The 26605-nt window shown below is 41.3% G+C and overlaps 1 protein-coding gene across 1 annotated transcript in view; it reads right to left on the bottom strand.

Moving 5' to 3' along the window:
- Nucleotides 1–26605, bottom strand: part of PTPN4 (protein tyrosine phosphatase non-receptor type 4) — a 140415-nt gene that overhangs the window by 71543 nt on the left and 42267 nt on the right. Inside the window, exons 2-9 of the mRNA XM_066611713.1 lie at nt 22678–22832; nt 16481–16588; nt 9558–9600; nt 9390–9468; nt 6640–6684; nt 6021–6073; nt 3550–3670; nt 2092–2179 (exon numbers count right to left, since the gene is read on the bottom strand). Of these exons, the coding sequence (XP_066467810.1) occupies nt 2092–2179; nt 3550–3670; nt 6021–6073; nt 6640–6684; nt 9390–9468; nt 9558–9600; nt 16481–16588; nt 22678–22815 (675 nt within the window). The 5' untranslated portion in view covers nt 22816–22832. The remainder of the gene's footprint in view (nt 1–2091; nt 2180–3549; nt 3671–6020; nt 6074–6639; nt 6685–9389; nt 9469–9557; nt 9601–16480; nt 16589–22677; nt 22833–26605) is intronic.

Here is a 26605-nt window from a genome sequence, read left to right as displayed (position 1 = left end):
GAATGGAACACCTGCAGCTGGCACTTTGGTGCTGGGTGTGGACAGTCCATTCTCTGCCTGTCTGCTGGTCCATGAAGGAATGCTTGCTTGGCAAGATGCTGTAAGTGATCAAAGAGGATTTTATTCCCAAGATATCGCAGACCACTTCTCAGGGTCTTGCAAACCACCTGTGTCCATAGACCACAGGTTGGGAACCAGTGGTATAGTGCTACTGTACCACATAACAATGTAGGGAAAGATAGGCAGATCAGCGCACCACCATGAACAGAACGGGTGCAAAAGCAACTGTTAATCAAAAAACTGTCTAACTGTGCAACACCAAGTTGTAAACCAAATCCAAGCCCAAAAACTAGTTCAAAATTCTCAGCAGGGAAAGAGTGACAGTGCACCAGTGGTGTTTTTTTTTTGGGGGGGGGGGGGGAAATCGGGCAAATGCCCTGGGCACGACACCTGAGAGGGCGGTGCCACCAGCCTTGCCCCCTGCCACCTGTTAATCAGGAGGAGAGGTATAAAGAAGGGGGGCAGCACAGAATCATGCCCAGAGGGGCTGCAAGTTGTGACAACTCCGGCCGCGATTCAGCCCTGTTTTGGGCCACCCCCTCCTCTCCTCTACAGGAGGAAAGAGGTAGCCTAGAGAGGCAATGTGTCACAACTTCCAGCATGCTGCCGCTCTAGGTCGCAACTTGCAGCCACTCTGGGCATGATTCTGGCCATGCCTTTCATCTCCTTGGAAGAGATGAAAGACGTGCCCCAGAATGGTGCAGAATTGCACAAGAAGAGGCTTGCATTCCCAGTGCGATTCCAGGTGTGATTATGGTGATGTGATAATGTCACCACAATTACTTCTGGATCAGGGGCCCAGATGAACAACAAGCAGAGTGGCAGCCCCCGGCAGCAAAAAGCCCAGGACTGCCACTGCACTGCACAAGAACATTCAACGACAGCTGAATTGGTAAACACAGATATTGGACCCAAAGTATCTCTTTTAAGGTATGAAGTACAGATGACTGATCTGCTCAGCTGGTATGAACTTTTGCTCTTCAGTATAACAAGAGACTCTTAAAGCCTGATTATCAAAGCCCAAACTACAAGCTACATTAAACACATTGTTTGGCCCTTATATGCTTGTTTTTCATTTGGTTAAGAATCAGTGGAGAGATGGACTGAATAAAGATCACTGCTGGAGCAGCAGGATGTTAACGTTTTGCTCTGCCATTGGCCTGATCTGGACTGGAAATCTGATGGATGCTTCCTCCCCCCCCTTGTCGGAAAAATGCCCCTATTGTTATGAAGGAGAGCTTCCCTCCCAGAGAAAAAAGCAGGGGAAGGGGCTCCTGATCCCAATGTGGGACTACCGCAGAGGGAACAGGTTAAAAGTCTTCAGCAATCCTTACTAGAACCCCATTCACATCAAACACCTGTAGCCGATTTTCAGTACACAACAGAATAAGGAGGCAAGATACAAACTACACATTTAACCTAATGTATAACTGGGTCCCAATACCTGCCTGCTAGAGGATACAACCTGAACAGAGACTACACATACCTCTTATAATATAAATCACAGATATACTTATTCTCAAGTACACAGATATATGAACATTAATTTTAAATATACAAGTAATATATGCAATCAAATTAAGAGTTTCGCATTGCAATCCTGTGCATGTCTACTCAGAAGTAAGCCCCCATGAATTTAGGTAAGTGTGTAATGTATTGAAGCCTTAAATTGCACAGTTTTAAAAAGTTAACACTTTAAAAATCCAGTTTGTGATCAAGTACTCAATTAACGGAATCGTTTTTCATGTGACAGTATTTATGGGATTCAAATGGAAAGGAAGTAAAGTTGAGTTTTCTAAAAACTGAGGGTAACAACCAACATATTACTTAAGCCCCAATTCTAACCCAATTTCCTGCGCTGGCACAGTTGTGCCAATGGGACACATGCTGCATTCTTCAGTTGGGTGGCAATCATGGACGCCTCCTCAAGAGAAGGGAATGTTTTTTTCCTTTACCCCAGAGCTAGAAAGTTGGTTAGGATTACACCCTAAGATTTTCTTGCACAATCAGGACTCATTCACTAAAACTTACCCTTGCATAGTGCAATTCAACTCCGTAGAGTTCTAAGGTTCGGGCTGTATTAAGATAACTAAATTCTGCCTCAGCAGGAGACAAGCCTCTAGAATGAAAAAAAAAAACAGGTAGAACATGAAACAATTCAAAATGCATGTAAGCCCTTATCACCTAAGCCCTTATCTCAAAACAGGTTTTTTGCATTAGGTCATGAAATTTCATAAAGCAAATGGAAAAACAGCATAACGAATGCTATTTCTCAGTTATCCAATTAGTGTTCGCATAAAGTTCTTCTGCAGACAGCTCTGCAAGTAGCAGGCCTGTCTCGAGAATTACATTTCAGTGTTCATCTATGTCAATAAAGGTCTTATGTATGTATATTCTTCTACACATTAGTCCAACTATATAGTACACTTTGGAATACACAGTCAGTTCTCACTATCTGTTAGGGTTAGGTTCCTGGAAAACCTGCTGGATACTGAATTAGTGGATACCAAATCATTGAGCCTATGGGAAAATGGAGTTAGGTTCCAGGGGACACTCTTCATCATACACTCTATATGAACTGAATCTTAACTTGAAGTCTATGGGCCTTGGTGAAAGTGAGAGCTCATCAACATCTCCAACATCTGATGCTTCTTCCTCCATGCTGGATATCCCTAGATGTGTTGAAGGTTGCTGGTCCAACAACCTTAGAGTTCAGCAGTGGGGAGGGAATGAATTGCTTCACCCTTCCACCTCTCTCTTGGTGCCTTCCCTGGGCTTGCCTCAGCCTCAGAGCAGCTTTCTGGTAGCCTTCCAGAGACCTCTGATCATTGCCAGGGTTGTGAAGATTGAGCTGGAGTCCAAAGATACTGGTGCAAGTCTGGAAGCGGATACGGGCCAATACCAATGTAAATAGGATGTGGCACTAGCACAGTATTCACAGATAATGAGAACAGAGTCACAGATAAAGATAGTGACAATTCTGTGGATAGCGAATTTGCATATGAAGAACTGAATGTAGATCCCACTCTTTAGATTCTGTAGATCCCAGAGCCCCAGTGAATGCTGAAGACCATAGATAATGAAATCCATGGTCTGACCTATTTTCCAAGGTACACAACCTCCCCACGCCTCAGGATACTTACTGGAGCCTTTTGGCAGGGACTAAAAGGCTCCAGCAGGCATTCTGAGTTACATCCAGGAGGTCCTCTAGCCACAAGTTCAAAACCCATGGTAGTCAAATCCATGGCTTCCAAATCAGTGGATAAAGGGGACTCTGTACATTTATCAGTTCACCACTACTTCCTGTGGCAACACCTGTAGTTCTTTTATGAGCTGTCCTTTCTCCAAAAGAGTGGAAGAAAGCACACATGCAACAATTGAGGCAGAGAGTTACTTTTGTGTAGTCAAAGCATTGCAGCACTGGATGTATGGAATTAATCCAGTTTTTGAATTGGTGACCTTATTACCCCTCCCCCCAATAACTCTTACATATGCTGCTGATGTAGTTTGGATACTTCTTTTTCAAAGTCTTGAGGCTGGCCAGGGATGAATGAATAGTCTGAGAGGTAGCCTGGGAAGTTCTCGGAAAGGCTGTAGTCTCCCAGTTCAGCTAAAAATTAAGAAAAACTATTAAGCCACCTAACTTAAACATTACAATCCATGACAAATAGCAAAACATATTACATTTTTCTATCCTATTAAATATTTCTACAAGCAAATCACTTGAACCTGAAAGCAAATAAAAGTATTTTATGCTGTTTGAAGGAACAGAGCTCTCAACCCCTAATGCAGGGATGCCCAAACCCCGGCCCTGGGGCCACTTGCGGCCCTCGAGGCCTCTCAATGAAGCCCTCAGGGAGCCCCTAGTCTCCAATGAGTCTCTGGCCCTCCAGAGATTTGTTGGAGCCCACACCAGCCCGACACAACTGCTCTCAGTGCGAGGGCAACTGCTACCTCCACAGCTTGCTGTTTCACGTGTGTGATGTAGTAGCAGCAGCAAAGGAAAGGCAAGCCTTGCTTTGTGCAAGGTCTTTTATAGGCCTTGAGCTATTGCAAGGCCGTCATTCATTCATATAAGTTCATCTTTAATATATTAATTTATGTAAATATATGTACATTTATTCAAATTTTAAATGTAAATTAATTCTTTTTTCCCCCGGCCCCCAACATAGTGTCAGAGAGCTGATGTGGCCCTCCTGCCAAAAACTTTGGACACCCCTGCCCTAATGAAAGACAAAAATTGCTTGTAGCTCAATCTCATGTTTGATGGTAGAACCAATTAATATGGGAAGCGCTGGGTTCTCTCTCACAGGAGATCCTCAAGCAGTGGCATGGCAGACAGCTTCTGGAGATGCTCTAGAGCAGGGGTGTCAAACTTGTTTCATACCGAGGGCCGAATAGCATTCATGATGCCTGCTGAGGGCTGGAAGTGACGTCATTAGGCAGGAACTGATGTCATTAAACAGGTCATAATAAAAAATATAAGCACTTTTTTCTTACTTAGGAACTCATTAGCAGCAAACAGAAGAGAAAATACACAAATCTTGATTTCAAGATAATGAGAGAGCCCAATTTTCACGTGGGCTGCCCTTTCAGCAGTAACACCACAGCACTGCTCAGCAGATGAGAGCTTGAGGGTCGAATAGAAAGCTTCTGCAGGCGGCATCCAGCCCCCGGGCCTTATGTTTGACACCCCTGCTCTAGAGAGGATTTTATTGCTTCAAGCAGAGGGTTGGACTGGATGGGCTTGAGGGTCCCGTCCAACTCAACAATTCTGTTTGGAGACTTACTGTGATGAATTTGCTAAACACTCTGCGGATATAATCCACAAGTATTCTACTTTCTTTAAAGAAAAAAAATATGCTGCTCCTCATAATCTGTTTAATACCTTTTCGAGTTAGAACATAAAAACAAATTCAAAGAGCTATGTAACTCTGTCAAATTGCCAGAATGGAAAGTAGAGCCTACTACCGACAAAATCCCATACATGTCTACTAAGTAAGCTCCATAATGCCAATGGGACTTACTCTAAGGTGTGTATAGGATTGCAGCATAAATGTGTCCATTTTAGTAGAACAGAAATAGCATTAGGAGAAGGGGTGCTAGTTTCATGGCAAAGCACACGCTTTTCATGCAGGAGGCCACAGGTTCATTCTTTGCATCTCTGGGAAACATCTTTGTTTGAAATCCTGGAGAGCCATTGCCAATCATTCTTTGCATCTCTGGGAAAGATCTTTGTTTGAAATCCTGGAGAGCCATTGCCAATCACAACTGATAATACTGAGAGATGGACTACTCTATACAACTACTCTATACAACTACTATAAAGCAGTTTCCTCCATTATATTCTACAGTAACTATAATTATTAAAATGACATAACGTAAACAGATTTAGGCAAAGCACACCAAAAAAACAGATAATGAAAAATCCAATCAGTGTTCACATTGACTGTCATATTTTGATGTGCACCATAACATTTTTGTGATAGATGCTTGACAATATATAACTAACATATATCAATGTTTAGAATGCTGTTCCATTTTAGGTTTGATGAATTCTTTCATACATTAATGCTCATTTCATAAGTAATACTAAATAGATAAGAAAGGGCTGTATCCAGATCTTGTATGAGCTCTGCTTAAAGAATATGGGTGTCTCCACAAATTTCCCCCCCCCCAAGTCTTCTCCTTTTTGGCACCCCATTCCAACTTTTTTAAAGCGTTCCCCAATCTTAAGGAACAGTGTTTTGTGAAGCATGGAGGTCTGTGGCTGGAAGAGGGGCTGGAAACTTCTCCTGCATGAGCTTTTTTCACTTGGGTGAAATCTGGACAACCTGAAGAACTGGACTAAATATTCAAATATTCTTGCTACAATTAACAAAATTAGGATTTCAATATGAACATTAACTTTAAAAGCACAAACTTTTTTAAAGTTTTAATTTACTAAATACCATACTTACACTGAACAGCATAAGAAGCCAAAAGTGCAGCAGTATTATAAGGGCAGGGCAATCTATTAAGGGAAAAACCCATCTTTAGTAATCTTTAAAACCACTTAGGTTTACCAATTTGCAATGCACAAGAATAACTGAAGCACCATTTTTATAGTATGCAAATACAATAAAATAAAATGTCATATTTACATATAACCATGTGGATACCAACAAAAGGCATGCCTGCAGAGCACTACTCATTCGACAGATATTCAACCACCTAACTACTGATGGTGGATACTGTGAACTTCAACAGAATTGTTCACCTGATTAGCACTGAATGTTCATTTTAGCACCTCATCTTCACCCCCAGCCTGACAACACCAACCATTTTACCAACACCAACATACTACCAAGATTGGCTTTCACCAACCTCCAAGATTCACACTACAACCACATAAAGTGTAGCTGAGGTGCACGTTTTCCAATTCACCAGTGATTAAAGTCAGCCTCCACACACATACTGCTGTCTCTTGATTGAGGTATTAAATTATGCTATTTATGCAATGCTCTCCACCCTGCATAGCTTAATATTCATATAATAGTCTGCAAAGATATTCAAGTCTTCATGGAAAACAAGTCTTACCTTCCAGTAAGAACGTCTTGCTTAATTTGCAAAAAATATTGGTACCTTAAAGAAAGAGTAAACACAGTACAAAAGGTTGACAAACTTATTACTGCATTTTTAATTAACAAAATTAAGATCACCTTTTGACTTGCATCTGCATTTCATCTTATACCAGTAGTTCCTAAACTTACTGCTACCATGACGCCTTGTCACTATGGCACCATCACGCAAAATCTTGCGCCATTCTTGACCTGGTAAGCCAGGAAGGCCACATAACATGCCTGTGAGAGCACCGCAAAGCCTCAGGGCATCATGTCACACAGTTTGGGAACTACTGCCTTCCACCAATATTTCACGTTAGCAAGACAATAGAAATGAAAAACGGAGATCAGAGTTACTGAATTTCTTATATATCTGCATGTTGTTACTCCACAGCATGCTGGTTTACAGTATAGTTTATGCAGACAATACAAGATATACCTGTAGTAAATTTTGCAGACTCAAACAAATAAATGCCTGTGAGGTATCCCAAGAAGCAGCTGGGGTGATGGTAGGAAATATGATAAAACTGTTTTAGAAAATTTTGTGTCTGGTCTTATCTTCTTCTCTTATCCATTATGTTACACCAGCTCTTGAAGTTACCAGGATGTGGATAACTGCTGGCACACTAGTTGATAAAAGGTGACAGATGTCATAGAGGACACTTGAACCTCAAGTGACAGAGCTTGATTAATGAGAGCAGCAATGAATTTAGTAAAGTGTGTATAGGACTGCCACTTTAAAGTGCAAGCTGTTAACTTAAAAAGTTAACAGTTATGTGATCCTGGGAAGGGGGCTAGGATATGGCAGAGGCTTTCCTCCACCCATCCTGCTCCCTCCTGAATTTGTCCTATTCCCCATTCAATCCTCCCCTTGCCCTATATCAGGAGTGTCCAAAATTTTTGGCACGAGGGCCACATCTCTCTGACACTGTGTCGGGGGCGGAGGAAAAAAAGAATTTACATTTAAAATTTGAATAAATTTACATAATGAATATATTAGAGATGGAACTTAAATTGCTGCCACCTCTGCATCATAGATGTGAAACAGCAAGCAGTGGAGGGAGCCCTCTTCCCACAGCTCAAGCGAGAGATCAAACAGTTGGCTGTCACACTGAGAGCAACTGAATCAAGCCAGCGCGGGCTCCAGCAAGTCTCCAGAGGGCCAAAGGCTAATTGGAGACTGGGGGATCCCTGAGGGCCAGATCAGGAGTCCTCGAGGGCTGCAAGTGGCCCCAGGGCCAGGGTTTGGGCACCCCTGCCCTATATTATACCCTCTCCCCATCTCTGATCTGCTCTCCCACTACCTTCGCTGGCAGCCAGGGATCTGAATACAGCAGCAGCACAACAGCACAGGCCTTCCCACTGGTGCTGCTTACATGCAAATCATTGTATATGTACTTTATGGCATGCATGCAACACTTCATGCTGGCGCTACTGTTACTTAGGTTTGTGTTAAATGGAACGGTTTTTCTGGTGACAGGAGTTAATGGGGTTCAAATGGAAAGGAAGTAAAGCTGAATTTTTTAGAAACTGATAATAATCAGGATATTACCACGAGATATTTTCTTGCACAATCAGGACTCATCTGCTGAAACCTACAAAGCACAATTCAGCTTTGTAGAGTTCTAAGGTCCAGGCTGTATCAAGATAACTAAACTCTCCTTCAGCAGGAGGCTGATGGCCCCATCTTATTGGGTATGTACAGTGGTGCAACTCTCAATTCAACTCCGTAAGTGCAACAGCAGTGTTATAAAAGACACGCAGTTGCTGTGCAGTTCAGGACCACTGCTGCAAATCAGCTATTTGGTGTGCAACTCAGATATTTGTGCAGGCCCTGCGTGCGCAGCAGTGGCTCCCAGATGTTGTACTGGACCAGGTAAGGTGGCAGTATGGGAGATTCAAGGGTGGGAGGGGGAAGAAGTGTCTTCTGGTGTCTTGAGGGTGGGCAGGGGGCTGATCCCAGCAGTGTCAGCACATGCCAGGGTGCTACTTAAGCCATTTCTGCCCAACACTGCACATATGCAACAAGGATCAAATGTGTACACCTGTGGCCTGGACAGAAATGGGTTAAGATACAACCCAATATTTCTAGAGACTTATTTCAGAGGTGTTTTAGCAAAACAGAATTGCAGTAAAGTTCTGATCTCTTGAATAAGAGTGATAAAGAAACTATGTAATAAAAATTTTAACATTAAACAGATAATATGCTTACATTCACATTTTAATTAGCAAAATATGCTGACAGAGTAGCCAAATCGGTGTTTTGGTATCTGTGTCAATTTACCATAATAATTAAGGTTTTTCTTTTTAGAGAAAACAGTCATCTCTAATACATAAAGCATCAAGATTGGGACAGATGGATAGTGAGTGACAATAAGAGAGGATTCAAAAGAAGAAGGTAAAATACCACAATTCAAAAAATTGTGCATTTTGTCAGGATACCAAATAATTTGTGACAGGTTCAAGGTCCATTGTCTAAGAAGGTCCAAATACAATTTTACACATGAACTACAAGTGGTTTATTTTGAAAAGTGCTCAATTTGTCTAACACTTTAAAATCAGAAAAGAGATTCCTCAGATTAATAATCTTCATATTTTAGGTGTGGCAATAATCAATCTTCAAGTTCATATGTAGTCAAATATACAAATTTTTATACCAACTGCACTCGTGCCTGAGTAACAAAACATTTTCACATCAAGGTCAAGAGTTAAAATAGAGATTGATACCGTGTGTATTCTTCTTGAAGCTTATTAGGATCGCTTACAAAAAATTTGACTCTGAAGTTCAAACTGTGAGGTGATCCTCCTAAAATTGACCAAAACAATTGATTAGATTTCCAATAACAGCCTTAACCAAATTATGAATTTTTTTAAAGATAAAATATATTTGCTCACTCTTTAATTGTTTCCTGATTGGCTTGTTTGGATCCAGCCACCTCTGGGAAAAAGAAATGAACAATTATTACGTCTTTTCCATGACAATAAAAAACACATTTTCCACACAAAGATGACAAAAACCATGTTAAACAACTTTTGTAGGTTTGTTTTACTGTGCTATTTTGGGGTGGTACTGAAAGCCCAACCCAGTAGCCACTGGCAGCCCTTACCTATGTGCCACCCGGGTGGCGCATCTAAAATGCCACCTCCTACCGTGAATAATTTGGAGGACATAGGCAGCACTGGGACCGCTGCAAAACTAAAATGGAGCTTTTTTGCACCGCTACCAGCAGCACTTGCCTCCTCCAATATTTTTTTAATTCCAATATCCTCCGCCAATATTATTTTAAATAACTTTTTAAAATGAGCTGCAGCACGATGAATCATGCTGAGAGGGGGGCAGGCACAGCACAAGTCAATGACTTAGGCGACAGTGGGGAGTACTGGTGATGGGTGGGGGCACAAACTGGGCTGGGGGATGTTTGGCAACCAAACTCAACATCAGGAAAGCAGTGGCTCAGCAAAAAGCCATAAGAGAAAACAAAGTGCAAAGCCCAAAGGATGAAATGGATTAGCACTGGGGGAGGTTCGATTGCTGCTCCACCCCTTCGTGAGTGCCGCTTCAGGCATTTGCAGCTCTTGCCCCTCCCCCCAATACACCAGTGCCAGTAGCTATGTACATAGTATAATCTTCTTGACTAAGCTGGCCCAAAGTTATCTCTTCTAAGACTCATGATTTTTATAGACTCCTTCATGGATGCCTGCTTCCTATCCCATGCAGCAATTGGAGCTGCAGCTCCATGAACAAATATATTCCAGACTAGCCAATGATCATGTAGCCTTTCAATCACGTAGGTTTCATCATATACAGTGGGGACTGAGAATTGCACAAATGGTATCACCTCATTGTGCAATGTGGCAGTCAGGGCATACTTGTCAAGCATAACTAGTCAGTTGTTGAAATTTGATGTTGCACAACACAATCCTCTCTGCTGAAAACTATGTTCTAGGCTGCTAATATGCGTAGAGATTGTAGTAGAAAAAATCAGCTGGGTGCAACTTTCTTAACAACGAAAAGTAGGTTCTCTGTATTTTTTTAAAGTGCAGTAATTTTTATAAGCAACTATAAGCACAGAGATACAATGGTCATACTGTGGTGCTTTATTCAGCTCAATTTCTTTTAGAGATTTTAATTGTTTCTTCCCCAATGTCAATAAGAACACACACACTTGAAAGACCACCCTACAGAAGTATCAGTCCATTTTCATCACCCTAGTTTTTAATTAGCTCAGATATTTTGTGAGGAACTTACAAAATGAATGTAAAGAACATTTAGAATGCTGCAAGTCTTTTGAGTAGGGCAACAAATAGCTATGAAGACCCTCTTCTAAATGCTACAAACAGCCACTTCAAACATCAAGCTGCAGTATGTACTATATAAAACAGATAAACTTAAACACTAGAGGGAGCATATGGAGAAGTCTACAAGATGCTGCTACAACTTAGTAAAACACCTTGAATAAAATCCAGTTTAGCTACAATCTTATTTCAGACACAGCTCAGTTTTTCCAACCCCAAAATATTACTATTTTCACTACAAATTTTAATATCGGGATAAATAAAGCTAAGCATGGTTTGTAAGTGCTTCAGTTGGAAATGCCCCTGGAAAAGTAACAGAAAAATGGAGCACAGTTTCCAGGTAATTTTAATATTCTGTGTCCAAGCACATACATATACACATGTGCAGTTTAGGAAAAGTCCATATTCATACCCAAAAATGTAGGTTTCAGAAATATGGACTCATTCCTCAGGAAAGTGAGGGCTGGAAAGTGACCCAATACAGCAATATAACTAAGTAACAAAATAATGACAATATGAGATCAACTGTGGAACTTCACCTATTAAAAGAATACAGCCTGATTAGAACAAAAGGCCATGTGCATCCTGTTTTAGATAGCTCCATTTTTTAAAGGAAACAATGCTTCTCCAATTAGGAAATTATGCTTCCCCAGGACAAAGGACAGTCAGCATGTAAAAGGATAGTCAGCATGTAAGCCAAGGGGTGCATTACTATTTACTGGCCATAAGTTGAATATTCACAGAATGCTTTCTGGGCTGCTGATTTCCAGGGTTTACGTTTTTCAGACTGAACAGAAAATGCTTCATAATTAAGAATCTCTCCTTCAACCTAGTGCATGATCAATATAATGTTGGTAACACCACTAAATAAGGATGAGCATATTTTTTAACATGTTGATAGATGGTGCAATAAGAGAGACTTGATGACGCATGAGTTATGTTCTTGTTGTCTATTCGTGAGAATTTGAAATGCATCAGATCTGTTAATACAACAAAATGGAACAAATGATATTAATACAAAGTGAGCAAAACCTATTTTAAATTTGGTGCGTTAACTTGTGGTGCCAATAAAATCCATCAATTTTACAAATGTACAAAAAGGAATTGTAAGACAGCAATAGGGGACAGAGCGACCACACTTCAGAAACCAGTTAAGAAATTATCGCACAATATATGGGACAGAGAGAAGTTATTTAGTTTAAAGATGTCTACGGGTGCAAGAACAGATGGATAATCACTGACCGAAGAATGGATATTCACTTAACGTATTTCAGATCAGCGAGAACTTTCCAACCACCAATGGTTTAAAAAAAGGACAATAGTGGGAACAAAAACATTTTAAAAGGAAACTAGACATATTTGGCCAAGATGTTTAATAAATGTTGACTCTGGCCACAGTAACAATCTTTGGAGTTTAGAAATTAACTTGTCCATTTCCTCACTACCTTAATTTTTCAGTGTTAAATTAGTCCCTCTGTGGTTATTTTTCATTTGGAAGTAAAACCATTTGTAATGTGGAAGTGAGCAGGAATTTGTGGCAAAGAAGAGGGAAAGATGTATAACAGAGCGTTCCTATTTAAAACTTTGCCTTTCCAAGGAGGATAAACTTTGATTCCTACAGAAAGCAGTGGCAGTCAGAACCGGGAACAAGAATCAGACTAAACCAGGGCTTTTCAAACTGGGGCGTTGTGACACCCCAGCATGTGGGCCCTGGCCTCTGCCCCCTTAAGGGGCAGGGGCAGTCAGGAGGCAGGGAGGAGGCAGCGGCTGGGCATCGCGCCGCTTGGGGGGCTGCAGGGGCTTGGGTGTACTTAGCAGAGCCTCCTGCAGCCTCCTGGGAGTGCAGGGAGCCCTGCATGACCATCTGCAGGGCTCCCTGACGCTTTAGAAGTGAAAGTGGAACGATCGCTCTCTACTTCCACTAAACCAGAAGTGGAGCACGATTGCTCCACCTTCACTTTTGCAGCTTTGGGGAGCCCCACAGACGGTCGCACAGGGCTCTCTGCACCCCCAGGAGGCTGCAGGAGGCTCTGGTAAGTGCACCTAAGCCCCTGCAGCCCCCCTGAATGGCGCGTTCCTGGGGATCAGGCTGCTGCCTTCCCCCCACCCCCACAAGGACTTACAGCAGTTTTCAAACTCAGAGTTTGAAAACCACTGGGCTAAACTATGAAGCAGAGCTATAGGTTTTCAGCACTAAAGGAATTCCACATTAGTCAACAAACAGAAATCCAATAAAACATTATTTTCCTAGTTCTCATAGTGGGTATAGACAAGGATGCCAAGAGTACCATCAGCAGCCATAGGTACCATCTCCTACCCATAAGGGGGAGAGGTGATGTTCTGCTGTCATAGGCTGCAATTTGCTAAATGTTAAGGCAATGTTGCACAAATTTCTTCTCAGTGCAGGATTTGTCCAGTTGTTGATAACTTTAAAAGTACATAAAAAAAGATTTTGCATACTTGCAGAATTCAACATTCATGCACATACGATGATTAGCAAACTTTCTTGGCACACCAGACTGTCCACACCACTACCAGACAACCTGCTTTGAGAACAACTGACTTTAAATTAGCTTTAATTTAAAATATTCCATCTAATGTAGTCACTCAAGCTCTCTAAAACACTTTGAGCATATACTATCTCCCATGGCATGTCATGTACTCTGTAAGTGATTAAATGCAATCAACATATTTACAATATTCTTATAGAAGCATGATGATTAATCAACAGCTGGAGTAATAAAATAGGTCATTGGAAGTCCTTATTATACGTCCTTATTACATGACCTAACAGCAATACATTAACCCTTTCTGAAAGCTGTTATGGGCTATATAAAAAAATATTATTGTGTCTACATATAACCAGTCTAGAAAGCTAGAAATGCAAACATGTAAAGAAATTACTTTAGTGCAACCTATAGAGGATAAATTAAAAACATCCCAAAGCTATTAAACTAGAACCAGTATTAAGAGCATAACGGATTAAGAAAACTGCGGGATATTTGGAAAGATACTCCTTAATGCTTTGAATGCATATGCGAAAGATACGAAAAGCAGTTTATTTCACTGATAGCCAAAAATATAGCGGTTCTGCACCTCAGGGCACATGATCAGCTATTCAAGAAAAGGGACACAAATAAGAAACTGAAGTAAATTTAATGATTGTACTGACTGGATCTTTGATCTCAAGCCCAATGTGCTCTACTGGCTATCCACTTATAGCATACAAGCATATTTGTTTGTATATACAAGCAAATAAACAGCACCACATAGATAAACAGGCAATTAGAGATAAAATATACTACGGTCACAAAATTAAGAGAAATGAGTCATCTATCTACAATGCGGCTGTCAAACATAAGGTTTAAAGATCTTATCAGGCCTCTCAGGTTTTCAATGCAGCATGCCTATACTTATTCAACACTGGTTAGTGAATTTTGGCAGATGGGATATAGAATTGTAGCACTCTGGAACTGGATATTAGGGGTATTTTTTTATGCTGATAACTGGTCCTCCTATTGACCCCCCTGAAAATTCAGTCTAAAAAGCTGTATGGCATTCTGACCTCCAATTCATTTGAGGTCAACCCCTGACCTATAGAATCTCAGAAGCAAAATGGTGTCCTCTTTAACCACTATATTTATTGAAACTATTACAGAGTTGATGGAATGCTTAAATCAGTGATTCTCAAACTTTTTAGCTCAGGAATCACTTTTTAAAATGAAAATCTGTTTGGAACCCATTAGAAATGATATCATGGCCGGAAGTGACATCAACAAAATTAAATAAGTAAAGTGGGGAAGCCAGCCCTGTTCCACCAAGTGAATTACCTCTGTAGCCTGCCTAAAATAACCTCAACCTCCCTCCAAAATCAAAAATTGGGTAGATTTTTAACCCTACCCAATACCCAGTCCAATTTAAACTCTTATATTTAAACTACTTCAGTGTTTTTTTGGGATGAATACAGTTTTAAATTTAGCATGTTTTTTGTGTGGATTAGATCGATCTTCAAAGCTTCCCTCCAAACAGCATTAAAACGCCAAAGCAATGAGGAGAGGAAATTAGACTTCACTTGGGCTGGGGGGGGGGGGGAGAGAAAAGAAGTTTGGTCTATCAGGACTAACCTAGCTTTACAAGTCTAAAAGAGAAAAAAAATTAACCTTACCAAATGAAGCCTCTGTTTTTATCCTTTTGGGTGGGGGGCTGCCTTTTAGAGCATTTACTAAGCTCCACTTTCTTCAGATTGGGACCATTCGCATGGCTGTGCATTCCCCTTTGCCTGACCTTCAATACCAGCCTAGGCATGTTTGCTTACTCATGAATAAATGCAAACATGAAGCTTAGATTCACTTTCCATAGGGCTCAATACATTTGTTAGCTTGGAGGGTGGGACTTCCTTCTCAGGTGTTTTTGGGGGCTGCGTTCGTTGGATCAGGACCATTCTGTTGGCACTGGATTCCTCTTGGCCTGTCTTTTGCAACAAACTAAGGCATGTTCACCTACTCACAAGTAAATGCACAATATGGCTCAGTTTCACTTTCCATAGGGAGCCATACATTCGCCTTCTCAGCTATCAGCTAAAGCTTCTCTACCTACAATCAGGTCATAACCCACATTTTGAGAAACCCTGATTTAATTACTACTGATACACCACTCCCAGTCCAAATGCATGCATTTTTTAAAGGTACAAACATAAAATAGCACAAGTTGCAAACAACTATACAGATAATACAGTATGATTCCAAGTACAGAATACCAATAGTTAAACAGATCTTTCCTCCACCGATACACCGTAACACAAGCCTTTAGGTCCTGTTTGACTGTACATCAAAAACAGTATAATCAGCACCAAAATATGATTTTAGCAAATGACTCCACAAATTTGGACTTGGTTTAGTGAAATCACTATAGACCCACCCCTGTCCGATTTCTCTTGTTTTCTATGCCAGGAGAGAGATCACTTATACCACACTGTTTTTGAGCAAGCAGAAGCACCAAAAGTCGCCATGCACAGTATGGTTAGCAAAGCACCCACATTTTCCAAGTTCTACTCTTTCCAATCTCTATGGGTTATGCATGACTATATTTTAATATAAATTAGTTGCAGATTGTTTTAAGGGTTGGGAGGAACAAAGTAATATGGTAACAAGCATTCTCCATAAGCAAAGTTCAGAAAACAGTTTCTCCAAAACAATTTTTCACACCTTTCATAAAATTAGGGCCCAATCCCATCCAACTTTCCTGCACTGATGCAGCTGTGCCAATGGGGCATATGCTGTATATCCTGCAGTGGTGGTGGTGGGGCAGTCACAGAGACCTTTTCAAGGTAAGGGAACATTTGTCCTTTCCTCTGCATTGCAGCTACCTCAGTAGCTGGAAAATTGGATGGGACTGGGCTCTAAATCGATAGAAAATTTGCATTATCAAAACACACACCACAGAATGCAGCAGGTAACTAAGCAGTAAAACCTAATCACCAAAAGAATAGCAAAGAGAAACATATTTGGAAAAATAGAGCTTACCGGGTTATCAGTAGAATCATCAGCCAGTTGTAAACCGAAATAGTCTCTCTCAGTCAGATCAAGATGCTTGAAAACTATATCCAGCAGAACTTGTCCCTGATCGTGTTTCTACAAGAAGAAAATATTGAATTAAATGTTTTAAAATGAAAATAAAACCTCAAGATAGCACTAAAGCAGAATGCCTTGCCTTTAACAGTTTTTTCCCCTTCTGACCTTGTGAAGTAATGAGCAAACAAGGGACAGAAACCGACCTTAAATCCACTTCCTATCTCAAATTTAACACTTTTCAACTAAGAACATTACGAACACATCTGTTCCAACTTTGACTTCTTCCTCAGTTTAATTATTACTAGTAGATTTCTTGTTTCAGAGCTCAAGTAAAACCCTTTCTAGACTATACCCCTGGTCGCTTAGAAAGCTTTAACACGTAAAGGAACACCTCCATTTGAACTTCGGAAGAACACCATTCAGGACTGGAGACGTGACTACGGAATTTTGAAGTCTGAGATTAAGGGCCAAATCAGACGTTGCCACAAATGCACAATAAAATTCTGTGTTTCTTCTACCCTCTAAATCAGGGGTTCTCAAGCTTTTTGGCACTGGGACCCACTTTTTAGAATGACAATCTGTCAGAACCCACCAGAAGTGATGCCATTAACCTGGAAGTGGTGTCATGGCTGGAAGTGACATCAATTCAGGGTTCAAACCTAAGCCATGATCAGACAAAAGTCCTATTACACAATGTGCTTGTTCTGTTATTTTGCACAGCTCCTTAGTCAAAGTAGAACACCAACTTGGATCCTTCTCCACTCAAACAGCCCTTCCCCCTTTCCAGTGTCCCATCTTCCCACCTATTCAGGGAAAAGCACAGTGCCTCTCCCCCAGCAGAAGCCTGCCCTGCCTAGCAGTTCTGTACCCTGTATTTTCAGCTCTGTATTTTCAATGGCAATTGAGCTAGATGCTAGGTGACCCACCTAAAACTGGCTTGCAACCCACCTAGTAGGTTGCAAAACAGTTTGAGAAATGCTGCTCTAAATAGCATACCAAAGGGGACTCAAAATGACAAAAACCACAATCATAGTTCCTACCTCCAATCTTGTACATTTGGAAAGTTTGGAAAGAAATTTCTGTTCAATGGTTTTCAAACACAAAAGGCAACCACATATCTGCATTAATGACTGGGTTTATCCTAGCTATACCTAGGATAACATACCTTTGATATATAATATATCCCTGGGTCCCTTTAGGGAGAAGGGCGGGGTATAAATATATTATTATTATTATATACCAAATATACCATTCATATCCTAGCTATATAACATGAATGATATAAAGTACCATAGGCATATACACTTTACACACCAGGGCAGATCCCCCCCCCCCCCAGATTCTTTGCTTTCATGTTCTGGAACAATGTAGATGTTTGTACCAGAAGCTTAAACAATCTTGCTTTTATGGATGCAAACTAACTAAGGTAAGAAGCTGAGGCCTCCAAAGAGATATAGGCAGCTCTTGATTTATGCAGGAGTTACATTCTTGGAAATTGGCACATATACTGAAAATGCCTAAATTGAAACTACAGTCGTGCGCCACTTAATGACCAGGATTGGGACCGTGATCGCCGTCAAGCAGCACTTTATGCAATGCGGACCCTCTGCAGGGAAGGAGATGCTCCACTCCACTCCCCTCCCCTCCGGTCATATGAGCCTCCCAGAGGCAGTGCATGTCCGAGCACTGCCTCTGCAAGGCTCAGACTGAGGGAAATCGCATCTCTCACGACTTCTGGTTTCACAGAGACAACCTCCCTGATTGTAAAAATCCCCTTGAGGGATTTAGAAATGCCTGCCTATGTAAACCGCCTTGAATAAAGTCAGAGGAGTAATCTGATGACCAGAAAGGCGGTATATAAATACCGAGTTATTATTATTATTATTATTATTTGCTCTAGGCTCCCTAGGTAAGGAAGCTGGATGTTTTCCAGACATGGTTTCACACTGAAAAATGTGCCAAATATCACATGTGTGTCTGCTGTGGCCAAACATGCAGAAGCTCTACTACACTATTTCAAAAATGAGCCTGAGCAAATCGGACTTCTGATAAAAATTTGCAAATCATGCCATTTTGAAAACATGCAAATATAGACAATATAAATTGAGAGCTGCTGGTACAAGGAAACCAAGGGTGACATTTTCAAAAAGACACAGGGTTGTGAAAGTAACGCTTATTATAGATCATAGAATCCGAGGAGTAATACTGTATCTGCATTCCATTTTTCATTGACCAAAATTAAAGAGGTCCACATTCAAATACAACTTCACCTTCAGACGTTCAAAATCAACACCCCCCTCCCCCAAGAAACACATGCACACACAGAAAGGGCACTTATTTGCCATTTCTGACAAACACATTCAACCATTTTAAAAAATTTATTGGACAATCTCAATTTCTGCAAGTGAAATCTGCCACATTCAGATAATTGAATGTCATAACTCTCAAATTCAAATGGCTTCTTTATGTCCATTATATTACAACATAGTCTTGTAGCCATAAAAATGCTCAGCAAGTCTATCCCTTCCCACTGGGAAAGACATCTCTCTCTTCTGCCACAAATTTGCTTAACTGCTCCTTCGTTTCCCTCCCACGCAGCAGACATTGTCTCTTTCACTTTACCTTGCCCTCTTTGGCCTTCTGACCAAGTTATGCAGAACTTTCTTTCTTTACACAGAAATGCTGAAGATCAGCTAGCTTATGAAGCATTTTATGTCAGCAAAGACTACACAATAAGTTTATTTTCCTACTCCTCACCCCAGAGGTTTGTTTTCCATAGCTTCCTGTATTAAAATAATCCCTTATTAGCCTATTGATTACAATAGTGAATCTAGTTGGAGCAATGTTTCGATAAATCTAAAATGTACATCTGTTACACTATAAAACTATAAGCAAACTAAATCAGACAAAACCTCTCCATCCTACAAATCATCAGGGTCATCTCTGCAGGTTAATGCTAGCAAAACAGACTGATGAAATTAATGTCTACTGCTGACATCCTCATAAAGTTGAAATACAATTGCAAATGCAAGCAATTCATATGAATACATATGAATCCATCTGTCAGATAATCAAGGAGTTATATCTTCTTCCCTCAACACTAGGAGGACAGGGGGATGAAGAGAGAAAAAACAAAATTGACCCTTGCCCCATGTATACAAACAAAGCCTCTTCTGCTAATGGAAGACAACTTTAGGATATAACCAAAAATAAGTTCGCTTTTAATAGTGTGTTCTTTGTAGGCTTTGTATGCAATATAGCCTTATTTTAGCTCAGGGATAAGAACATAAGAACAGCCCCATTGGATCAGGCCATAGGCCCATCTAGTCCAGTTTACTGTATCTCAAAGCGGCCCCACCAAATGCCCCAGAGAGCACACCAGATAACAAGAGACCTGCATTCTGGTGCCCTCCCTTGCATCTGGCATTCTAACATAGCCCATTTCTAAAATCAGGATGTTGCACATACACAACATGGCTTGTAACCCATAATGGATTTTTCCTCCAGAAACTTGTCCAGTCCCCTTTTAAAGGCATCCAGGCCAGATGCCATCACCACATCCTGCGGCAAGGAGTTCCACAGACCGACCACATGCTGAGTAAAGAAATATTTTCTTTTGTCTGTCCTAACTCTCCCAACACTCAATTTTAGTGGATGACCCCTGGTTCTGGTGTTATGTGAGACTGTAAAGAGCATCGCTTTATCCACTTTATCCTTCCCATGCATAATTTTGTATGTCTCAATCATGTCCCCCCAGGCGTCTCTTTCCTAGACTGAAGAGGCCCAAACGCCATAGCCTTGAAACACATCTGCCATATCGTCTGCAGACGACTCCAAACTTTTCGGAGTGGTGAAGACCAGAAGTGATTGTGAGGAGCTCCAGAAGGATCTCTCCAGACTGGCAGAATGGGCAGCAAAATGGCAGATGTGTTTCAATGTCAGTAAGTGTAAAGTCGTGCACATTGGGGCAAAAAATCAAAACTTCACATATAGGCTAATGGGTTCTGAGCTGTCTGTGACAGATCAGGAATGATCTTGGGGTGATGGTGGACAAGTCGATGAAAGTGTCGACCCAATGTGCGGCGGCAGTAAAGAAGGCCAATTCTATGCTTGGAATCATTAGAAAAGGTATTGAGAACAAAACGGCTAATATTATAATGCCATTGTACAAATCTATGGTAAGGCCACACCTGGAGTATTGTGTCCAGTTCTGGTCACCGCATCTCAAAAAAGACATAGTGGAAATGGAAAAGGTGCAAAAGAGAGCGACTAAGATGATTACGGGGCTGGGGCACCTTCCTTATGAGGAAAGGCTATGGCGTTTGGGCCTCTTCAGTCATTTGCTAAAATCATATTTTGGTTTACTTTTCCAAGTGCCTGTACCCTGGGCCCTTACTCATGAGTGGGACTCTGCTCCTGCTCAGAGTAGACCTATGTACACACTTACATATTTATTGGATCTCCAAACCCCGGACCATGGGCCACATTCAGACACCAATAACTTCATTCTATTCAGCACCTCTTGTGGCTAAATGCGGTATATACCCATGTTTTTTCAATTCTTTTTCAAAATCCATTCCCCCTCTTCCTGCGCAAGTCAATTTTGTCCTTCCCTCTATCATCAAACTTTCAGTACATTGTTTTTCCCATGCATTTATTTATTTGGTTTCCAGCCCTCAACACCATGTCAGATACACAATGCAGCCCTTCTGCCAACAAGTTTGGAGACCCCTGCTTTAGCTCAACAGACTGCCTTTATTGGGCTACAATCATATTTAATTAAGCAAGATAATTAGTTTCCAAGAGATAACATAAGAACGCTGTCAACTTCCATCCCAAAAAAGTTCCCACTGATGCTTTACTGCCAATGATATTAGGCAACTCACACTTTCACATATTCTATGAATACCTTCCAGACCAAATCAAGTCACATCTCTTCTTTGCACTTCAGTGTGTGAGAGATGTGCAAGTTTTCAATACGTCACAAGCACATCATCTATCCACAGTGCAAATATGGAAATACCCCCTACATATTATAGCAGAAGCATAATTTATTCATACTTTGTTTGGGCGTTTCCTGGTTATCATGTGATAGAGGTGTTTGAAAATGGTGTTATTTCTCTTACTCAGAAGTAAGCCCATTGTGTTCAGTAAAACTTAGGCTGCAATCCTATCTTACTCACCTGAAACAAACACCTCTATCATATAACAGTACAATCATATTGTTGTAAAATTCCTATTTCACAAATATACTAAACAAAGTGAGCTGTCATGTGCATAACCAACATTCCCCTCAATAAAACAAAAAGAAAACCCACCCTAGGCATCTTCGAACAGCAGTTACTAGAAAGGCAGGGAGAACAAAAGAAGTGAGGCCCAGTGGTTAGCCAGTGAAAGAAATGAAAGGGAGAGGGATCGAGATTGGAAATAACCAAGAACATCTTTCAGACCAGATTTGGATCAAAGGCTACCAGATGCCAAAATACTGGTTTTTGAATGCGACAACACTTGAAGTACTTACTTCAGAATAAGAGGAGCTGGCAAAGACTTACAAAAAAACACTTTCAGTCTGTTCAAAGCACTTCATATACATCACTAGAATTTACGTAGATTATAACAACAGCTCCTAACAATACTGTATGGCACTATTACCCCCTCATAAAAAGGGGGTCTGTGTGTATGAAATTGAGAAATACAGCTTGCTTGGGCCACCAAACAAGTTCAAGGACCACATTTCACACTTCAACACTAACATTCAGCCATGTTCAAACGTTAAACACAATATACTGCTCGAAACTACAGTTCCTTGAAGATAAACATTACATTTAACTTTTATTGATTCTAGCAAGTTCAGCTTTGGAAAGTTTCATCTCAACTGCCAACAGCATTTTTAGGAAACCTCAATGTGAGTGAAACAGGCGTGAGTAGAGGTTATGTTTGAAAATCAACTTTAACATTAGTTACTTGCAAATCCATCCTTTTACCAGCCTCATTGACCATGCTTATGTAAAATAAAAATTGTTGGATAAAGCATGCTCTTGATTAAGTAATTTGCAATATCTAAAGCATGCCTGGCAAAGCCTCCAATTTGACCACGAAGCAACAATATTAGATGCAATACAGCAAATTTTCTACAACATTTTACTTACGTTAACTCTGAAAGCTTGTACAGTGTTATCCAGAAGAAGAATATTGCAGACCACCACTGTATGCTGTCTGTCTCGTGCCAGCTCAGATGCTCGTACATTGTAGGTTCTGCCAGCAGGCAATCGGAAACGTGCGGTCATTACTGTCCACACAGCGTCTTAAAAGAAGATAAAAAATAAAACAAAACTAAGACTTACACTTTGACCTTATGAAGGCACAAATTAGATTTAACCAAAAAAAGCTTACCCTAATCTTCAGTACTAGATAAAAAATATACTTGATTTTTTAGGATTTATAATTCATCATCCTATACTGAGGCAAGCTTTTGACATCCTTCAAGGTAAAACTTCAGACTACATTATTTAGAAAAAGTTAATTTCTCAGACAAAATAATTATACATAATAAATAATGGAAACTATAAACAAAAAAGGCTGGAGGTATTATTGTGAGTGATTTCATAAAACAGGTGTAAACATTGAAAAAGGAAAGAAAAACAAAAACAAATACCATACATATTCAAGTATAAGTCGATCTTGCAGATCTTGAAGGCAGGTTTTGAGTCAAAAATCATAGAATTTTCTATGACCATTGGGTAACCCAGGGGAGGGGGAACTTAGGGGGTTTCTGACTATAGCTTTGTCTGATTTTACCCAAGGCCAGTTCCTGAAAAATAGCCTACCAGTAATTGTTGCCTAAGAACTGTATACAGGTGGAGCCTATTTATATGCGTTATTTCTGTTCTGTGACTGGGGGCAATTAAGAAAAACAAATTGTGCTAAATTCCATAGAGTTAAGCAAAGATGCTGCAGCCTGACACTTGGGGCTGGAAGGAAACTAAAGCAGCTGTTATCAATCCCCTCCACCCCCTTTCACAGGTGGGAAGCTGAGCTTTTAAGAGTCCAGTCCTATGCATTTCTACTCAGAAGTAAGTCCCATTCTGGTCAATGGGGCTTTGTCCCAGGAAAGTGTGGATCGGACTGTAGCCTAAATCTCATGCTTTGCTTGCTGGGAAGGCTTGCTTGCTGGGCTGTTTTGTTTCTGTAGGCTGGAGTACAGAGAGCCTGCAGCATCTCAAGGGGGGGAATTGGGAAACACTCCCTGGGTTTTTTAAAGCAATCCCCTCTGTTGCTACCACACCTGCCCCTTCGTGTGAGTGAGTGAGAGAGAGCTCCACCTTGCTGCACATGTTCTGCCTACAGAGGTTTTCCACCCCTTCCCTTTCCCTCTTTGCTGACTCAGGGGCTCCAAGAGTGTTACTGTTCCTTGACAAGGAGAACCTCTTCCATGACTCCAGGGCTATTTCCCTGTCTGGGCAAGGTGGAGCCTTTTTGCAGTGTTTTGGGTTGCCTTGAAAATGAGCAAGAAGCCAGTGCAGGGCAAAGGAGGCAGAGGTGTGTGTGACTTTCAGTTCCCCCCACTCCGGAGACAAATCTGCAGATCAAAAGTCTGTGGATAAATAGGTTGCACCTGTAGTCTCTAATTTACTAAAAATATAGTAAGATATCCTAAGATACATTTTTATTCATTAACTTTTTAAATTCTGGTCTTCACAACCTTTGTGTAAACAGAGTAAGTGCCCTGTAAACAACATACCAGTAGAGCCATTATTCAAATTCTTCTTTAATGCGCCTGGTGTGTTAAGCCAGAGGCTCTACATACAACACACCACATGTAACACATAACTGAAAGTGTGCAATTCAATCCATAGTAGAGACACAAGCAATAAGGAATGACTATGAGCAAGTGCAATTACACCTAGATTCAAACCTATTTACTGTGAAGTAGACCCATTGCTTCCCATTGGTGTTATTCTTATTTAATGGTGCACGGAATTGTAGCCTGGGACTTTGTTTCAGATGGAAAAGAGGATTACATCCTGGTGTTTAAAAAACCAGACCTCTGCCAAACATTTGCAAAATGGAATGAGGCTGCAGAAGGGACTGCTGAAGAGAACAAGTTTTGATTTCAATGGAAGCCTTCAGCTCTGGCATATGCTTTTTCTCAGGAGGCAAATAATAGGTTAACTTTGGCTGCAGTTTCTAGCCTCATTGTCTTGGAGACAAATAGTTCTCTTATTATATATTGACCTCTTGCTTCTCCTGGTGCCATGACTTGCCTGACCCCTGAGTGACCTCAAAGATAAGGTGAGGAGATGATCCAAGCTTGATTTATTGGCAGAAATTTCTTGCCTTATAGGCAAGTAGCTACAGGAAAACACAAGGCACTGGGCAACCTCTATGGCTTTAAAGTCTACTTCAAATGTTCTATGAGTGTAGCAAAAGCTACTGAAAACTTCCTCAAAGTCTGGGTTTCATGCTGCTGCTTTAAATGACCCATCAACAACCTCTTCTACTGTATGAAAAGTTACACCAGCATGTATCTCCCTTGGAACTACTGACAACGCCACAGGCATTTAATAATAGCAGAACACTGTATGTTATGGCAAGTATACCAAGTCTTGCCATATGAAGTTGATTTTGGTAGCAACTATGCCACTTTATGTACTGTATGAAGGCATCCTGAGAGATTACTAGCTTTAAGGCAGGGCTTTTCAGACTGGGGCATCACAACGCCCCAGCCTGTGGGCCCTGGCCTCTGCCCCCTCTCGTGGAGAGTTTGAGCCACTGTAAGTGCTTGCGGGGGCAGCCTGGAGGCAGGGAGGAGGCAGCAGCTATCCCCAGGATCACGCTACAGCCTTGCCCCTGCTGCCTCCCCCCACCCCCACAAGCACTTACAGTGGCTCAAACTCTCCACAAGAGTTTGAAAACCACTGACTTTAAGGTGCTGAGAGCATCTGCCTGACACTCTTCATTGAGTGTCCTCATCACTGAGGTCAAGGAAAGCAACCCAGTTTGTACCCACCTCAAATGAACTTGACAAATACTGGCTCAGATTCTCCAGTCAAATCTTTCAATACACACAAAGTCAACAGCTTCCTACTGAATTAAATCTTGGCCAGTAGTTTTCTGTACAGTACTAATGGCCTCGGGTTAAATAGCAGTACAGATTGCAAATACCATTGACCTTAATTTCAAAATACACAAAAACATCAAAATTAAGATGCAAGCGTGGAGTCTGGGTTCAAACAACAGCTGTTATGACAGCGGAACAGAATCATGAAATAAAGTTTCCTGATCTCATTTCATTCTTTTCACCTATCCTTAAGCAGCAAAGTAATTTCCAAATAAAAATTCAAGTTTCAAGAGAATCACTTGTGGGATTTTGTTCACAGAACAAAATTCAGCAATACTAATTTTATTTTACCATTAAGAAACAACTTTGAAACCTCATCAATTACTTTCTTTAAGGACAATTGTGCTTAATTACTAGAACACTCTCATAAAAAGTAAGTATGTAATTTTATAGCACCGGGCAGCCCAATCCTAACAGGCAGCCCAATCCTGAGCTGCCGGAGCGCCCCCACTCGGCACGGGAGGCAGCTCGCAAGTAGGGGACGTTCGTCCCATTCCCCTGGGTAAGGGAGGCAGCCCCACAACGGGGCTACTCTCCTTAGTGGCGCCCTTAAAGTAAAGGTGCTTGTGTAAGGCACACAGCCTCCACGAGCACCTAGGATCCTGCGGAGTGGAGCTCCGTGGATCCTCCTCCTGCCCGCCGCCAGACACATCTCTGGCACGCCCTCTCTACGCAGCACGCCGGCCTCCCCGCAATGAATGACCCCGTCCCCACTCTGTTCGCCATTCCACAGCCCGGCGGTTGCTCAGCACTGGCCAGAGCTGAGCCACCTCCTGCGGGAGCCGCCGGTAAGCCCTGCAAACGTGCCTTACAGCACGGTGCAAACCAAAGGATTGGGCCCTAATTGGTTTAGGCTGCAATACTAAATATTTACATAGGAGCAAGTCCCATTAAATTCAGTGGGGCTTACTTCAGAGTATATAAGCACAGGATCATACTATAAGAAGGGCAATTTG

Source organism: Tiliqua scincoides, chromosome 1, assembly GCF_035046505.1.
Source record: "Tiliqua scincoides isolate rTilSci1 chromosome 1, rTilSci1.hap2, whole genome shotgun sequence".
Lineage (NCBI taxonomy): Eukaryota > Metazoa > Chordata > Lepidosauria > Squamata > Scincidae > Tiliqua > Tiliqua scincoides.
Note: the sequence above shows the minus strand (reverse complement) of the source record. Positions and strands in the feature narration are given on the sequence as shown.